Source organism: Emydura macquarii, unplaced genomic scaffold (genome assembly GCF_026122565.2).
Source record: "Emydura macquarii macquarii isolate MOO-44397 ecotype Brisbane River unplaced genomic scaffold, CSIRO-AGI_Emac_v2 contig_1045, whole genome shotgun sequence".
NCBI classification, from domain to species: domain Eukaryota; kingdom Metazoa; phylum Chordata; order Testudines; family Chelidae; genus Emydura; species Emydura macquarii.
Window position 1 is genome coordinate 17,721,609 of NW_027131182.1, and position 16,979 is coordinate 17,738,587.

The 16,979-nt window shown below is 39.9% G+C and overlaps 1 protein-coding gene across 3 annotated transcripts; it reads right to left on the minus strand.

Moving 5' to 3' along the window:
• Window positions 1-1,400: 1,400 nt before the first annotated feature.
• On the minus strand, window positions 1,401-16,261 carry TMEM267 (transmembrane protein 267). Of its 3 annotated transcripts, none has more exons than XM_067545598.1 (3): window positions 16,057-16,261; window positions 6,883-7,267; window positions 1,401-3,517 (listed from the first exon to the last, which is right to left on the minus strand). In XM_067545598.1, exons 2-3 carry the CDS (start codon window positions 7,192-7,194, stop codon window positions 3,182-3,184), a joined length of 648 nt encoding a protein of 215 aa, XP_067401699.1. In that variant the 5' UTR covers window positions 7,195-7,267; window positions 16,057-16,261; the 3' UTR covers window positions 1,401-3,181. The 3 variants fall into 3 exon arrangements, with proteins under 3 accessions (XP_067401699.1, XP_067401701.1, XP_067401700.1); XM_067545600.1 differs by lacking the exon at window positions 16,057-16,261 and adding an exon at window positions 9,439-11,553; XM_067545599.1 differs by lacking the exon at window positions 16,057-16,261 and adding an exon at window positions 9,198-9,418.
• Between the last annotated feature and the right edge of the window lie 718 nt (window positions 16,262-16,979).

Here is a 16,979-nt window from a genome sequence, read left to right on the forward strand (position 1 = left end):
CAGCCATATTCTTTCCAGAAACTGTCCCTCAGCAATAGTGGCCTCGAATTGTTCCCTTTTATCTGGAAGACGGTGTTCAATAAATGATCCATATTTCACGTAGCTGGTAAAGTTGTACTTGGCCATCAGTGCTTGGTAATTTGTAATGAGGGACTGCAGCTCAGCCAATGAGTAGGCCTTTCTTCCCAAGAGGTCCGGGGGCTTTTGGTCTTGGTCATATATGGTGGATTAATAATAGCATTGTTTGCCCCACTCATTCACCACATCAATGACCAGAGAATTAGGAGATGGGTGGGGGAATTTAGAGTCCTTGGTAGGGACATAGTATTTCCTGTTAGACTTCTTACCAGTGAGTGTCATGTAGTCAGGGTTTGCCAGAAGTGGGTTTTTTTTTTTTTTTTTTAAATATAAACACACTAAACTCACTAGAGCTAACAGACCAGCTAACTAATCTGAACAGATGCTCTGTAACTGTTGAGGTAGACTATAAACAGACTTGCTAGCTTCATCTCAGACGGAGGCGGTTGAGAAGGAACTGAGAGAGCAATTCACCCAGACAGTCTAATATGGCCTCAATGCAAAGCATGAGGATGCCAATGGCACATGCATGGACTGAATGGACATCAAGGACGTGTAGAACACATGTGCACCAAGAGTGGAGGACCCATAGGAACACGTCTCAAACAGGAACTAAACTTTTTATAGTACTAGTCTTAAGGAAAATTGGCAGAAATGTATTTGGCACAAAAATGCTGTGATTACACAAACTTAATCATCTTTAAAGAATGTTTAGTTCCTCTCCCCCATCAATTTGTGAGAGTTTCATTTTAGTTTTATCATAATCGTCTTTGAATAAAAATAAGTTATAGATAATATTGTACTAAGAAGCAAGAACAGAAGAAACTTTTCCATATAGTTTTTCTTGATGCATGGGTTTTAATTACTAAACATTTGGTAGCTTGTATTTTTAAAATAAACTTTAAGGGGAGTAAACATACATGTAGACTGTTATTCTTCTAATGGGGTAGGGTTTTTGTTTGTTTTCATAAAAAAAGGATATTCCAATCCCCACACAAAAGGCATTAACCAATTCAAAATGCTTGTGGGGCCTTCTGGACAGCATTTATTGAATGTAAAAGGGAAAGATTCACATGCTGTGCAATGCACCCCTAAAGAAGGCTTCCTCTTTTCAGACTATACTGCTCCCTCAAATTTGCTTTTGAAGGAAGGTACTCACTTTAAGACATTTAGGTTTCATGCTAAGCAGACTAACTGCATCAACATTCTTCCCATAAGCCTAATTGCCATATGACACTCAAGTGGTGCTGAGTCTTCTGATTCTGAGAGAAGATTGGCGGGAAGTACCTCTTCAGAATGGGGTGCAGGATACACAGGAGATCTCTGCAGCCCCCATGAACTAGCAGCAGCAGCGGTAAATTTAGAGAACTCTAAAAATGCACAAAATACAGAAATTTCTCTGTGTTTTATACGGTTTGTTACTATTATTCTAAACAAATCCAGCTTTCTGCATTTTCTTCTCCATAAAAAGAACAACTTAGGCTAGATCTTCAGGCTGTGTAAGTTGGCATAGCTCCACTGATGTCACTAACTTAGGAGCCAGATATTGGTGTTGATTGTATAAATAAATCGGAATTTGTTCTTTAAAAATCTTAAAACAAGAGGTTGATACGGATATTGCACAACTTACAATGCTATCAACTAAAACCTAAAACAAATAGTTCTGTTTTGGGGATTTACTGAACGATTTCTACAGAATGAAAAAGGTTACTTTGAATAACTCATGATGCACATTCTTGCCATTTTCATGAATTTGTCACACACACACAAAGCTGCACTTTACCAGTATAAAATAATTACATTTCAGTAAAATGAGGGGCTTTTGTTTTTAAGCAGAGGGACAATATTATATTTTGTAGAAGCTGCTGCAGCTAAAAAAGCTTCACAATAACAGGTAATAGCAGATAAAGTAGTAAACTCTTAGCTATATTTCTGGAGTCATTTTAATTTTCTTAGGACTTTACTAAAACTTCTTTAAAGCTCATATTTTTCTGCAACAAATAAGCCTTTAATACAATAAATTAATTGGTTTAAATATTTACTAATATTTTAAAAATGCAACCCTTCTATAATTTCATAGACAATACTCCTAAACAAATTGTTTTCTCTTTTCTAACCAAATATCTAAGAGTTGTTTGGAAATGGAGTATCAGGCCACTATGCAAGAGTAGTGCTTGGAATACATTTTACTAAATAGCAGTCACTGCTCAAAATTAAGTGTTCCTAGATCAGTGTTTCTCAACAAGCTGAAGGGTTCCGCGAAATAGCGGAACTGCGCTGCCAAAAAACCATAAATCGCGCACCACGGAACAGCTGTCAGCGAGCCACCGATCAGCTGCTATTGCCCCGCCTAACAGCTGATGGGGCTGCCAAACAGCTGTTAGTACGCCACCGAACAGCTGATTGCAGCACCGAAAACGGCTAAGTTAGCACGCCGCCGAAAAGGGGTATATTTCTTGGACTTTTCAGTGGAGGGTTGGCATGGCTGGGCAACGGTTCCGGGGGGAAATATAATTGAGAAACACTGTCCTAGGTAATCAGTAGTACATCTTGAAAAACAAATGGCAATTTCCAGTCAGTTGAATACAGGGAGGTTAGACTTAAAGGGGGGTAAATTAGCAAGTTACAAAAAAACAGCTGTTGGGTATTTCTCAGAAGCAAATACAGCACTGAATTTTTACTAATATTTAGCACTTTTATTGTGCTTCACACTTCAAAGTGCTGTACAAAGGTTAATTATAGAAAGAAAGTGGGTTGCTCAAAGGGGAACATACTTCCAAAAATGGAGAGTGACCAGAGGAATGGCACTACTGTAGCAGAGAACAGCAGGAGGAGGAAATTTAAATATTTAGGAATGACTGAATTGTATATATTTATTAGTTGTTAGAGACCTGACATGGAAGACTACAGATTTCATGAAGAGAATGCCTGGAAATTACATTACCACCATTCATGCAAGAGGTTTCTGTAGCCACAAAGAATCAATTCTGGAATTATAATTGGCCCCGTGGCTTCAGGTTGCCTAACTTAGAAATCATGATGAATGCACAGGATCAATTTCACAGTAATCTTCAAAACAACTCACTTCTAAGGACTATCATCCTCAGACATCAATGTGAATTCCATGTTTTATAGACATTAGTTCTCCAGTACCTGTTAAATACATAGTAAATGAACACAGATGAGGTAAAGATGCTGTGATAGCCACATAAAGCCAATATGGCAAAGGAGCAGTTTTTCCAAATGGACAGATCCAGAGGCCATGACGAATTCCATCACGGACATGGTGAGAAGTCCAAGATATGCACAACATCCAGGGAAGAAAACACCATGAGTCCTTAAGCTTGAAAAGGTGCATAATAAACTTTAGTGTCAGAGCCACAACAGGAATCACAGTAGAACAATGAAGAGGGGGTCTTTGTGGAAGAGTCAGAGCAGCCTGTGGAAAGGAAAAATACAGATGGTAACTAACACCATCATAACAAGGTAAAAATGCTTCTTGGATGTTTAAAGAAGGAATATCAAGTGAACAGACACCATTTGTTTCCCACAGAAGTGCAAATAAAAACTTTTTCCTACTATCTTTATTCATTTCTCCCTTTCGGGATTTGAACCAACTGTGCTTATCTAGTATGCTGCTGTCATGAAATTCAATATATAGCATATAAGACACTTAATGGGAAATACACAACTGTACAATATACTATTCTTTTCAAAAAACCCCAAAGGCATCTTGTATTAAACTAGATTCACTGTGCTGAAGTATATTTATCAATATTAGATGTACCATATTTAATCACAGAGATAATTTCTAACAAAGCAAAAAAATTTTAAAATCCAATAAAAACTCCCACACACTCATTTTATAGGTGTTCTTGGCACAGTATTCCTTGCTTATGGACAAAGAACATTTTCAAAGGCTAAACATTGTTTACATATATAGTTAAGATCAACATGAATTTCTTTTTAAGATCAGTTAGTTGTTGGCTAAAATGACCATCACATTCAACTTGCTTAATATTAACTCAATTCAATGAGATAATATTGGCTTCTGCTGAAGTATTCAAGGTAGGATAATAAAAGAATGTGAGATGTTGCACAAGATAAGATCAAATGGACACAAGAGGTATATCACAAGAGGTAATCAATAAACGTTCACCAATACCTCATGTTAATGTATATATTGGAGAAGACATTGCAAATGTACCTATTAGACCTTTCTCCATTACGTGCAGCCATAAAATTTCTTTGACATAGCAGTTTGTTTGGTTTTTTAACTAATATTCTAAAAAGGAAAGGAAAACAGCTGTTCAAAAGAATTATTGATCTCTCAGGCAATCAGGGAGCAAAGATTTGCATTTTCACTCTGAGTGGCTGCAACATGAATTTGGGTAAAACTTATTAAGGCAGGATGCGTTCATTTTAATGGAATGCCTCGTATATCACCTCCAGATTCCTGAAGAGGATTCTGGAGCAACTAAGAAACTACTCAGAGAATCTTTTCCAGGTTTTACACAGAGTTTACTGTATGCTGGGAGAGAACTTTGGGAGTTAATCATTGCTTTGTGACTATTCACGTAGGTTGAACATGATCTATACAGCTAGTACATATGTACACTTCACTCCAGAGTCTCAGTACTTTGATTTAAGGAGGTCTCAAAAAAATCTATTAATTTTGATAAATGTTTTTATAGAATGTAATCACACACAAAAGTCCTAGTCAGGCACTCAACAAATTCAAATAGAAATTAAAAACATAATACTGGTTTAGACCTCAAAGCAAGTTAAAAAATAGAAACTTTATCTTGCCATATGACTATCAGCCCTTCTACAGCAAGAATGTTCTTTTTCTATATAACAAATAGTAGTGGCAAGGTTTCAAATAACTGGCTCCTTGTCCACATGCAGATAGACCACTAGCAAAACCTGATCAGTTATCAAGTTATTTAGTGCTTGTGGTGATCAAGAAAAAGCAGACTGTACTGTAAATCAAGTTCGTAATTTTTGTTGATTCAACTCTCTAGTATACAGATCTCATAGCAGATTGGGCTCATTCCAAGTGTTGACATCACAGTGGGGGAAGCAAAGGTTATTCCATTGCAATAATTCTGTCCTTCATATGAGATGTTAAACTGAGCTTAGTGGTGGACAGCTACTATCTGGACAGTCACAACTAACCACTGCACATTTCAGTAGTAGTAAATGATAAACTTACTGAGCAAAATTCTCCATAAATATTCAAGGCTGTGTGAGAGTGTTTGCTGAGCACATGACTACACCATTAATCTACAGTTACTGTAAAACAATACTTAACTCATTACTCTGATTTACCTAGAGAATGAAATGTATTACTTAAAAATTCTGTAACAAGCATGAGTAAGGGATTTTTTTAAAGATACTTTTAGGTGCTTCGGGAGTGCCCACTTCCAATAGAGAAGTAAATACATTATCAAGCTCCTGCTGAAGTCAATAGTAAAGTAACCATTAATTTCAGGATTAGGTCCTAAAAATTTATGTTGAAGAAATTAACAACATGACATCTGACAGGTATCAGAGGATGTTATTCTTTATTCCTTTCTTCATTAGTGGAGGTACTTTCAGGTCTATCAATAGCTATTAGCCAGGATGGGCAGGGATGCAAAACCATGCTCTGAAGTGTCCCTAGCCTCTGTATGCAAGAAGCTGGGAATGGGTGACGGGGTACGGATCACTTGATGATTACCTGTTCTGTTCATTCCCTCTGAAGCATCTGGCTTTGGCCACTGTCTGAAGACAGGAAACTAGGCTAGATGGACCATTGGTCTGACCCAATATGCCTGTTCTTATATAAAAATTAATTCTGAAAATTCATTTCCCCCTCCCCCAAGTTGAAACATTTTATACTGTTCTTTACTTTCTATTAGATTTAATGAATGTATTATATAGAACACTCAAATCAGGTTCTCTCCAACAAGGCTGGGCATAAGAACTTTGTTCTGACTCAAACAGTTCTGCAAAAATACATATTCCTTAGTATCAGTGTTATAGCTCTTCCTTTTATTAATTCAAAAGAAAATCAACCTAGTTTCAAGTCCTTCTTAAATACCTCTTAATGGTAATTGGTTGTGAACATCAAATTGTTGATTAAGGATGAGATTTTCAAACACTGGTCTCCATTTTAACTCCACAATTTGCAAGCACAAATAATTGCAACGTACAAGTGGCTTTAAATGGTGCCTACAAATATCTGCTGTCCTAAAATTATATCTGGACTGTAATTATTTCCCCCATTTCCTTTCCACAGTTGCAAAAGAGAGCCCAAGCTAGGCTTAATTTTCAGCCTGCCTTAATGCCTATTCATATTTCACAGTCAACCTTTGTTCCATTATCTGGCTGCTTTTACTACTTAGTCTTTAAAAAAAAAAAAAAAAATCTCATTTAAATAGACAGCGTATGAAGCTACACACAAAAATGTGAGACTTGGCTAACAAAGCAAGTGATACACAAATGTTAGGAGCTATATGAATAGAGTCTCCAGAACTTAAACATCTGATTACACATTTTTTTAAAAGGCAGAAAAATGCTACGTTGGGCCTTTATACTTTTAAAAAAAAAAAAAAAAAAAAAAAAAAAAATGCAGTGAAAAAATGAATTTCTACATAAAATATAGCTTTTAAAAACATTTTGTAACCAATTAAATACACCAAGGCAATGAAGCATATGACTGCAAAGTTTAGGCTTCAAGAGCTGATAAAGTCTTTTAAAGTACCTGGTAATGCAAAAATAATCAAGAAAACAAAGTGTACTTTGATCTATTTTGCTTACCTTTAATGAAAGGGAGCGAGCTAGAAAGAAATGGTCCACATCAATGACAGAAGAGAGGAAACCAGCTAAAATGACTTCACTAAGGTCACTTTTTTTCCTGAGTCCAATCACTATTACCCAGGACCACATTCCCACCACACTGTGCACTGCATTATCGGAGAGAGCTCGGAGCCAGTCATTTTGCTGAATGAAAGAAAATTGCAGAAGTCGGTCTGCTATGAAGCAGAATATTCCCAGTCCTAGACTGGAAATAACTGAAGCTGTGCTGAAAGTTTGGAGAAGAGCATGAGTCTTTTCAGCCTCAGATGCCATGGCAAACACGTCACTGTACACAAGATGCCATCAGGATACATGCAGCCCATTGTCCTTTTAAACTTCAGTCATTCTGTAAATTATCAGAGAAAAGTCTTAATGAAGAAGTGTGTCAGTTAGCACTAAATATTTGTTAAACCCAACTACAACTGCAGCTGTAATAAAACATATCCTAAGAGCAAATTATTCAAAATCTAAGATTCTCCAGAAATATTAAATACAATCAACTTAATTCATTAACCCAAACAATATGGCTCTGAAACAAAATTTCAGTGCTGTTTTAATGAGAATAAACACTTCAATACATATCATGCTTTGACTCCATCTTTTGACATCTCCAATTTCACAGAACAAAATGAGAATTATATCCAATCATATCCCAGACTTATTCCAAGATTCCCCTTTCCCTTCAACCCAGGATTTTCACCACATTAATGCCCCTACTTTGTCCCTAAATTGTTTTGATTCTGGGGTTGATTAGATCCTCAAAATCACAGAGCTTTTTATGCTTTGAATTTCACAGCACTACTTGCAATTTTTCACTACCATGGGAAGGTTTTTATACAGCCTCTTTCTCCTCTAGAAATATTTTTATACAATGCACACAATATTGTTCTTTTATCCTGCAATTTGTTAACATATATACATAACAATTACAACATATACACCTCACTGAGCTATGTGTGTGTCATGAAGAAGTAGAGATTGGTATGCAAAACAAGTGTTCAAAAAAGAGGATTTTTCTGCAATACTTAGGTCAGATAGCAACATGAAGACAATATAGTTCAGTCAAAGAAAACTGAGGAGAATTTTACTCCTTTCAGAGAAAACCTAAATATGCTGCTCTAATTAGCACTCAGCAGCAACTTCTACTGTTGTTTCCAGCACAGTCCCTCACTCTGTCAAGTTACCTTCACAGTTCTTGTGAATGCTGGGCTAACCCAAGTAATTTTACTTTTCAAGTTGAACTATGGGATCAAAAATTCATAAAAGTAAGGGAAATCATACTGTTGGTGATGATTGCTTTCTATCACTTTGAAAAATTCTTCATCAAATTACACTTTGCAGCTGTTATAAAGCTCTCTGCTACAAGAGTACTGCACCTTGGGAACAACTAACTCTCCTTAATAATGACTCATTAAAACATCATCTCAAAACCACAAAATAATTAGATCCTGTCATCACAAGGACAGAACATAACATTAAATAAACAGCAATATGAAGAAAGCTCTCCGCCTTACATAACTGGTGAAATTAGTTCTATTCCCTAGCTCTGTAAGTGTTAAAATCAAAACTGAAAAGCAGCCTCCAAGAAAACAATCTCCATTCTAAAGATCTAATAGTTATGCTCCTGCATTATTTCAAGAAACTGTGGGAACAGATTACAATTTCAAGCATATTTTCTATTTAAAATGCATTCTTTACACAACGGTTGCTATCTTACAATTCAGTAAAGCTTTAATAAGTAAAGTCCTTTCTTTTACATTATCCTTTGGTAAATAAAAGCTTTTTAATTGAATAAGACAATTTATTTTCACACATTAAGTGGTGCCCTTAAAAAGAGACCTGACATTTTTCATGATTGTAAATAAATTATTCATTATAAACCTTAAGAAAATTTAAACTGAGGAGTATATTTTCTTAACAAATATTTATTCCAATCATAAGCACATGCAGGTATATTGTAGTGTTATCCAAAAGTGCTTCATATGCTGGACAACTGACATTCATTTTTAAAGAAAAAAGTTCATTGAAGCATTCATTAGAAAAATGAATAATACATTTACTTGGCATACGGATGAGAAAAAGTAGGTCAATTTTAGAGCCCGTTAACCATGACTGAGCCCCTTCAGAGTAATCATGTGAACATGAACCATTTTCTGCAGCACTAGTCTTTGTATCTTCCTTAAGATTATTCACTATTTAAAATACCACATTTTGAAGAATTAAATTCTGGGTTTTTTTCCAGTTTAAGAAACAAGCAACTCCATCATCTCACAAACCTTTTTCTAGCCAACCAAATAGCAGCACTTATTAAAGAAATGGTTGGCACAGCACAGGAAAAACCAAACCAAACGGAGAGCTGGAAAAATGGAGAAATATAGTTAAAAAGAAGACCACTTCTACTTGATTTGCATGTCAGATTGGATGTTGTCTCAGCTCACAATATACTCTGCACAGGACTCCTGTTTGGGAAAAGAAGCAGACATTAAGAGTTCTTTGTACATATGTACGCATGCTCACGCAGTTGGAGTAAGTGGACAATCTCCATTTATTTCACTGCAGTTGCATCAGTTTTCTCCAATAGCAAATTTGTCTTGCAGTCCACAGATTATAGCATCTGTATCTGCTTGCTGAACTGAAATCATTTCAGGATCTTCATGCTTCCTACTTCTGACTAGGGAGATAAGGAAATACATGAACAGTCAAACCCCAAATCAACAAATCAAGCCTTAGGCAGCTCATCACATCTCCAAACAAATCAAATCAAGTAACAGTAAGCACTCATGTAGCATAGAACCTTTACAAATTCCACACAAAATATATATGAGCACAGGACACAGAATCAAAATATGGAAGAAACCAAACATCCCAAACTATTAGCTGATAAGTTCCTAAACAAATATTATGACCAATTGGGAAATGACATCAAATAGGCCACAGACAACTTATGAAAGACTCTGGAGATCAACAAAACTAACTTTAACTAACAATCAGCTATAAAAAAAACTTCAAATGGCACTCAAGCAAACAGATAGCTTGCTACAAAGGAAGCCCTCCCATTTAGAACATAGTGCTATTTTGACCATAATGTGACACCTTGTGACAATCTATTCAGGACATTCAGAACTGTAAACCAGTGTGTCACCGATCCTACACCAGACTGTCTACCTCAGTAGCAAACTCCAAGACTCTGCCAATTTAAACCTAGCTGGAAGGTGATAATCAGTGAACGCCAGTTCCTGAGATATGTCTCTCTGCACTGTTCAATCCCTCTCACTGTGACACACAGAGAAATTAAGTTGACTCCCTCCAAAGAGACAGTGTACACACCAGCCTGCTAGGTCAGCTGAAGACTCACACTTCACTTTAATACATAGCACTGAGACCGTTTCGTAATAAAACCAGAATAAGTTTATTAATAACGAACAGATTTAAGTGATACTAACCAAGAGAAAAAGCGACAGGTATGGTTACAAAAAAAACAAAACATGCTTTCTTGTATCTAAAATTTAATAGATTATAATCCTGGTCTTAGGCTATTTCTTACCTATAGTTAGTTCCAGAGACTTCAACCCACATGGTTGAAGGATCCATCTTTCACAGTTTTGTCCCTGTTTTGTCCCTTAAGTGATGGATAACTAGAACATCTTTTTGCTTCCCTTTATATTTACCAGAGTCCATTATCTTTGTCTCAACAGCCATGAAGACTTCCTGGGGGGTTCAGACTCAGCCCTAGGTGATCTCAATAAGCTCCTTCCTCTATTTCTTGAAAACTTGATTGCTTTGTTTGCCTTATATGTAAAATGTATTTTCATTGTCTTCTGGCTGTAATCAAGCCAGTCAAACAGGTGAATCTACATTCCTTTGTCTAGGACAAGATGGATTTATGCACTACCTCCCAAACACATTTTAAGAACATATTTCCAGCACACATGTATAACTCTTTGTACTCAACATATATATCACAATCATTTTTTAAACAACCATGTCCCCAGTTTACGTATCTCACACTATGTATCTAAAAGGTGTCATGTTGGATGTAGTGAGTGTATCAAGCCTGATGTGCATTACAGTATAGTGGGCCACCTGCCTGTGGGCATTAAGGGGCTCTTCAGGTCACACACCTTCACTATCACAATAAGAAACTACAAATCAGTACTCCAACAAAAAAAATCAAAATTAAGTCCGATTTTTTTTAATTTTCCTGTATAGGAACAAGAGAGACTAATTCTGACACATCCAAAAAGAATCAAAACTAACCACAAACACACCTAGCAATTCAGAATGGTAAAGTCTGAAAGTAGAGGCTTAGATGTGTTCTTTTAAGGCACTAACCTCCAAAATCATAGATCAGGGAAAAAAAGGCCACCTTAAATCTCACACCTTCAAGAAAATTACAGTAAAGCCTACCCAACTCCACCTCCATAGCAACATAAAAAAGCAAAACAAAAAAACCCAGAAACTGAAAACTTGCTGTCCATAACATATTATATGAGATTCTGAATCATATCACTATGCACATCCAGCTTAACCTAACCTAATCCTCCACTGACTCAGCTGAGATACAGTCGCAAACTAATTATCCTAATGCAAAGAACTAGAGATGCTCTCAACCAAACAACTACAGAAGCATCTGTGTTGGCAGCATCAACATTAGTAAACAATTCTGTAGGAGCCTCACATCTTTACTCTACAGATACTTATTAACATGCACAAAAACATAAAATGAAGAAAAATATTTGCTCTCTAAAAAAGTTTATAGAAAGTATTGAGCCAATATAGAACCCCAAACTACTACTGGATTTTAACTACTACAAAACAGAATTGGTGGAATAGCATTTGACCCAATTATAATAAATGTAACAATCCAACTACGAGCTTAAAGACATGCAAAAATACGTTTTTAAGCAAGAATGATGAATAAGGCAGGGATGCAGCCTCAGACTTACCCTATTCAACATTTACACATCAGTGACCAAGCCACTCTGTTAGAACAGCCTACTCTTGCAGGACTACCAACAAACAAGACAAAAATGACCAGTGTGTCCAAGATGACCACGTCACATTCCCAGCCTCCACTCATTCAAGCCTGCCTCGAAAGAATCTTACACTTGCTAGAAACGTGATAATGGACATGATCCCTACATGTAAACCTAGAAAGACCAAAACCATGATCCTCCCAAAAAAACTCCTATGCCTTTATTTTACAGGCCACACCACAAACTATACATACTTTGGCCTCACAATAAATGAGTTTCACACTAAGTACTATAAGAAGATGTATAAGTAGATTTTCTTTATCAAAGAACCCCTCAGGATATATCACTGCTCTAATTATTAAATAATAAATATTAAATGAAATCTGGTCATCCCTTCCAAGTGGTACTTGCAAACACAGCAAAGAGAATTAAAAACCTGGTAGAAATCCTATAAATGAAGATATATAAACAAATATTAACTGTAGAAGAGTATTATCCCAAAAATGGTTGAGAACATGCAGCTATAGGCTTCCAACATATAGATCAGAATTAAGATTATGCTAATGGACCAAAAAGTACATGCTTCTGGTAGCATCAATGAAAGCAACATATAAGCAATAGAGTACCAGAAACTCCATTTCACATAGTGGTAATAGCAAATGGGAGTAGAGGGGTGACATTACCTCTGAATATGGCTACAGGAATACTGTCTCCAATACTAGTGTCCACACTTTAAAAAAAGGATACTGAAAAACTGGAGGTGTCACAGAAGATCTACAATGATGATTAGAGGCCTGCAAAATACACTATTTACCGAGAGCCTTAAAAAGCTCAATCTAGTTATTGTCTGAAGAGAAGATTTAGACCAGATCTACAATCACTACACTGGCCAGATTTTTAGTATCAGTTATAGGTGTGATGTTTATGACATTTTTATACTGGCCAAAGCCCTATTCTAGACGTAGTTATACCAGCAAAGAAGTATTTTTGCCAGTATAGCTCATTTATTTCAGAAAATGGAAAGATATACCAGTACTCTTTTGCTGATATAAACTGTATCTGCACTAGCAGAGTTTGCTAGCTATAAACAGCAAAACTTTTCCAGTATATAACAGCTGCCTTGACCCCAGTCTATAAGAAGGTTCACAGGAAGATGATACCAGACACTAGAGGGCTCTTTAATTCTGCAAAGGTATAACAAAACCCAATGGCTGGAAGGTGAGGCTTGACAAATTGAAACTGGAAATAAGGTGCAAATTTTTAATAGCAATGATAATTAATCACCGGAATAGATTATAAAGGGATGTGGTAAATTCTCCATCGCTAGTTTTCTAAAATATCTGCTCTAGCTCAATGATAAGTTATTAGGCTCAATGCAGGAATTAATGGGTGAAAACACGAACCATGGAGTTATGCAAGAAGTCAGATTTGATCATAATCATCCCTTCTGGCCTTAAAATCTATTAAGATAAGTCTCAAACCTAAAAAATACTTTATTCTATAAGCAACCCCATTCAAATACTGTTAATATTCAAAACACTGGAGCAAAACCTCAAGAGATTGCCTACTGGGATGAGAAATCAAAACCCAAAACCATCTATTCTGCCATATTTTTCTACATAAACACTACTCTTTAACAGGGTACTTTACCATTAGAAGTTATAGCAGTAGTCAACTTGCATGGAATAAGTCAGAAATGTGCAAAACATAGATAGGATTGTAGGACTGAACTCCAGAGTTAGGCACCTAAATCCCTGTGCATGGCACTACTGTGATCCATGAAATTATCACTTGGCTGCAACCTAACCCTGTAGGTGCCTACACTCAGTTGATGCCTATCTTTCTGCTGTAAAAGTTCCCTTGGCACTTCAGTGCTTTGGGGCCTGTGCTCTGCTGTCTCCCTCTAGGCACTGTGGTGCCTATGTCCTGCCTAAGCCCAAGAACAATTCATGAATCAGAAGAAGATACATATTTGTCCACCTAAGTTACGTGCAGGGCCTTATCTGGCAGGCAACCAGTGAAAATGCCAGCTGGATCAGATCCTACTCAAGATCTGGGGGGGAGAGGGATGGAAGGGAAGAAGCTGCCTGTTGCAGTTCAGGGCAACTGCAACTGTATTCCTTCTCCATGGTCCAGCAAAGACGCCACTCTTAGGCTTCTGGCTCCTCAACAGTCATCTCTCTTGAGTGGAGACACACATATCTTTGCCTCCTAACCAGAATATTTCAAAGCTGCACAGTTTCCTGCCTGTACTGTGAATTTGCCAGTAACGTCAGACAGCCTAAGCAGGCCTGCTCTGATTTTCTCCTCAGAGGCTATAAATAGTATAATGGCCATAGTTGTAAGTTACCACACAGCTCTTTCTAAGCAAGTACATTTATTCCTAAAATAAAAGAATTACAGAGAAAATATATTAAAGACAACAAAAGATCCTACATGTGAGGCATGCCAATAACCTTACCAGAGATCACTTCAACTCCAACCAGGGCTCTGACTGGTGAACAGTTGTCCACAAAGGGGTTTTTCTATGGTCATAAGTTCACAACAGCTGTTAGCTCAGAACAAGCATACCCATCAATCTGAGAATCACTCTTTTATCCAGAATAGGCCTCTGATCTCATGCTCATGTTACAGATGATCAGCAGACAATGGGTCTTCCCACCTCCCAAGTATTTTCTAGGAAACCCACTGAACTAAAAGTTCAGTCTTGCCTGGTTCACTATTTTAAGAGTCCACTGAAGATCTCTTTGGCAAGGAGAATTGGGAGGAGGCGGTGGGGCACACCTTTTAACATTTAGCCCAGTGGCTAAAGCACTCACTGAGGATGTGGGAAATCCAGATTCAATTTACTCCTCTCTCTGTAGTCCTGCAGACTGAACATACAACTGGAAGGTAAAAAGAGCCTGGGTCCAGTTCTCCTGCTCCTATCACTTTCTTCTGTTATTTATCCACACAAAGAGCTTCAACAATAGTGGCTGCAGGAACCTCACATGGGAATATCCCGGAGCTCAGTGGTTAGAACTCTCTCCTCAGAGGTGGGAAACCCATCTTCAAATCCTCTCCACTCCTCTGTCTCCCACATACCAGGGGAGTGCTCTAACCACATGGCCAGAAGTCATAAGGTGGGCACTATCACCACCACCGCTGGCTGTTTTGTGAAGAGTGAGTCAGGCACCTAACTCTTTCACACAAAAAACAGCTTAGGTGCCTAAGACACCCAACTCCGAGAGACTAGTTCCTGTTTGTGGATAGCTAGCAAAGATAGGTAATTCCCTGCATCCTGGTTTAAGCACCTAACAGCTCCGAGATAGGAGAGAGGCACCTATCTCAGAAATAGGAAGAGCAGAGTTTATGACACATCCCTGTTGTTGGCATTGCCCTTTGACTAGTTTAGGCAACTGTCCATTTAGCATTCTGGCTTTTGTGGATCATGTTGTTAGAGGCTTCCCTCCCCATACATTGAAAAGGAAGCTTAGGTGTCTCTAGCTCAGCTTTGTGGATCACGGTGTTGTGCTTATGATTGTCTTGGCACCAAAAGTCAGGTAGCAGAGCCACTGTAAGCAGGGGAGGGCTGAGTGGGGCTGGGGCCCAGGGGCATGGAGGGGCTCCAGACAGAAGAGTTTAGCAATTTTGCACAGGCAGTTCTGAAGAGCAATCAGTAAATCTGCCACTACTAAATCCACAGACCTAAAGCTCAGGTATCCCAGGTGCTGCTAGTCTCTAGCTATGACAAAGAAGCAGTTCAGCGTTTTCTATGCCCCAAATTCCTAGACTAGAGGGCCTCAGTCTTGGCTGCTCTGTAAGGGACCCCCGTTCTTGGTGCCAAGAGGCATGCGTGCGTGTGAACTATCCCTAATCCCACCGAGGGCAGGCGAGGCGAGGCACAGGAATCTGCAGCGAGCCTGTCTGAGAAAGGAGCAGCAGCCGAGAACCCTCCTCTTCCCCAGCCCAGCCCGACACGGGGCCCGGCCCAGTCCTGCCCCCTTCACCCCCCCAGCCTAACAGGCCTCGCCCGACGAACTCCAGAACTCCACCCCCAGTCCCGCCTGGACTGACCCCACGACCCGACCCCATCCCATCCCGCCCCGCGCCTCCCCTCCTGCCCGCGTCGCCCGACTCCGGCCCGGCCCACTCCGGGTAGGTCCCCCCCAGTGCACACCTCTCCCATCTTAGTCTCGCCGCCCAGCTCCTGCCGCCGCCTCTTTCCCTCAGCCGGCGGCTCCCGCGCACGCTCCTGAGTCCCAGCGGCCCGCTTCAGCGCCGCACCGCGACAACTACCGCCAGCGCCGCGCGGAAGCGGCACACGCTGCAGTGCCGCCGGCTGGCGGCCACAGGCCCGCACAGCACACGCACGAGCCGCCACCCCACGCCACGCTCCCTTTAACGAGCGACGACGCAGCGCGCGAGCGGGTGAGAGAGAGAGAGAGCGCGCGCGAGCGGCCACGCCACGCCGGTAGTAGGCACAAAGCACTCTGGGAGTGCGGCTGGCGGACAGATCTCCAGGGGCGCCCCGCCTCCGCGGACCGTGGCTCTCGAGGAGGTATGGGGCGAGTCGCCTACCTCAGGCTCCGCTAGACGACTCGCCGCCCCCCCTTCCCCAACAGGAGCCCTGTCCGCAGCCTGTGGCTGCTCTCGCCGCAGCAGGGTGGCGCCTCCTGCCGAGGGAAAAGCTGCGCGGACGGGAGCTGTCAAGGCGGACAGCGCCGGATCCCGCAGGTCTCCGCCTGCGGCGCGTCCAGGAGTAAGCTGCGCCTGCGAGCAGTCCCCTTCGCCGTGGGCCGTGCAGGGTTCCTTTAGGAAACGTTTCGCTGGCAATGAGCACAGCAGGCTAGGCCAGAGTGAGGCTGTTACACCTCTCCAGCCCTTCCTCAGGCCAGCCAGCAGCGCAGCCCTGCCATCATCAACGCTGAGAGGTAGCCTCGTTGCCTAGCAAGAGACTGGTTCCAAGCCACGTTTCTACATTGTTCTGGGGGCAGCCACGGGGCAGAAAAGCAGCAGCTGCTGGTGAGAATCAGACTCCTAGAACCATAGAGCTAAAAGGGACCAACCACCCCATCATCTAGGCTAAGCCCATGCACAGAT

Coding starts and splice junctions, on each gene's coding strand:
- TMEM267 (XM_067545598.1), bottom strand. CDS start 7,194: ATGGCATCTGAGGCTGAAAAGACTCATGCTCTTCTCCAAACTTTCAGC. Junction 3,518..6,882: donor CTCGCTCCCTTTCATTAAAG/GTAAGCAAAATA, acceptor TCCTTTCCACAG/GCTGCTCTGACTCTTCCACA.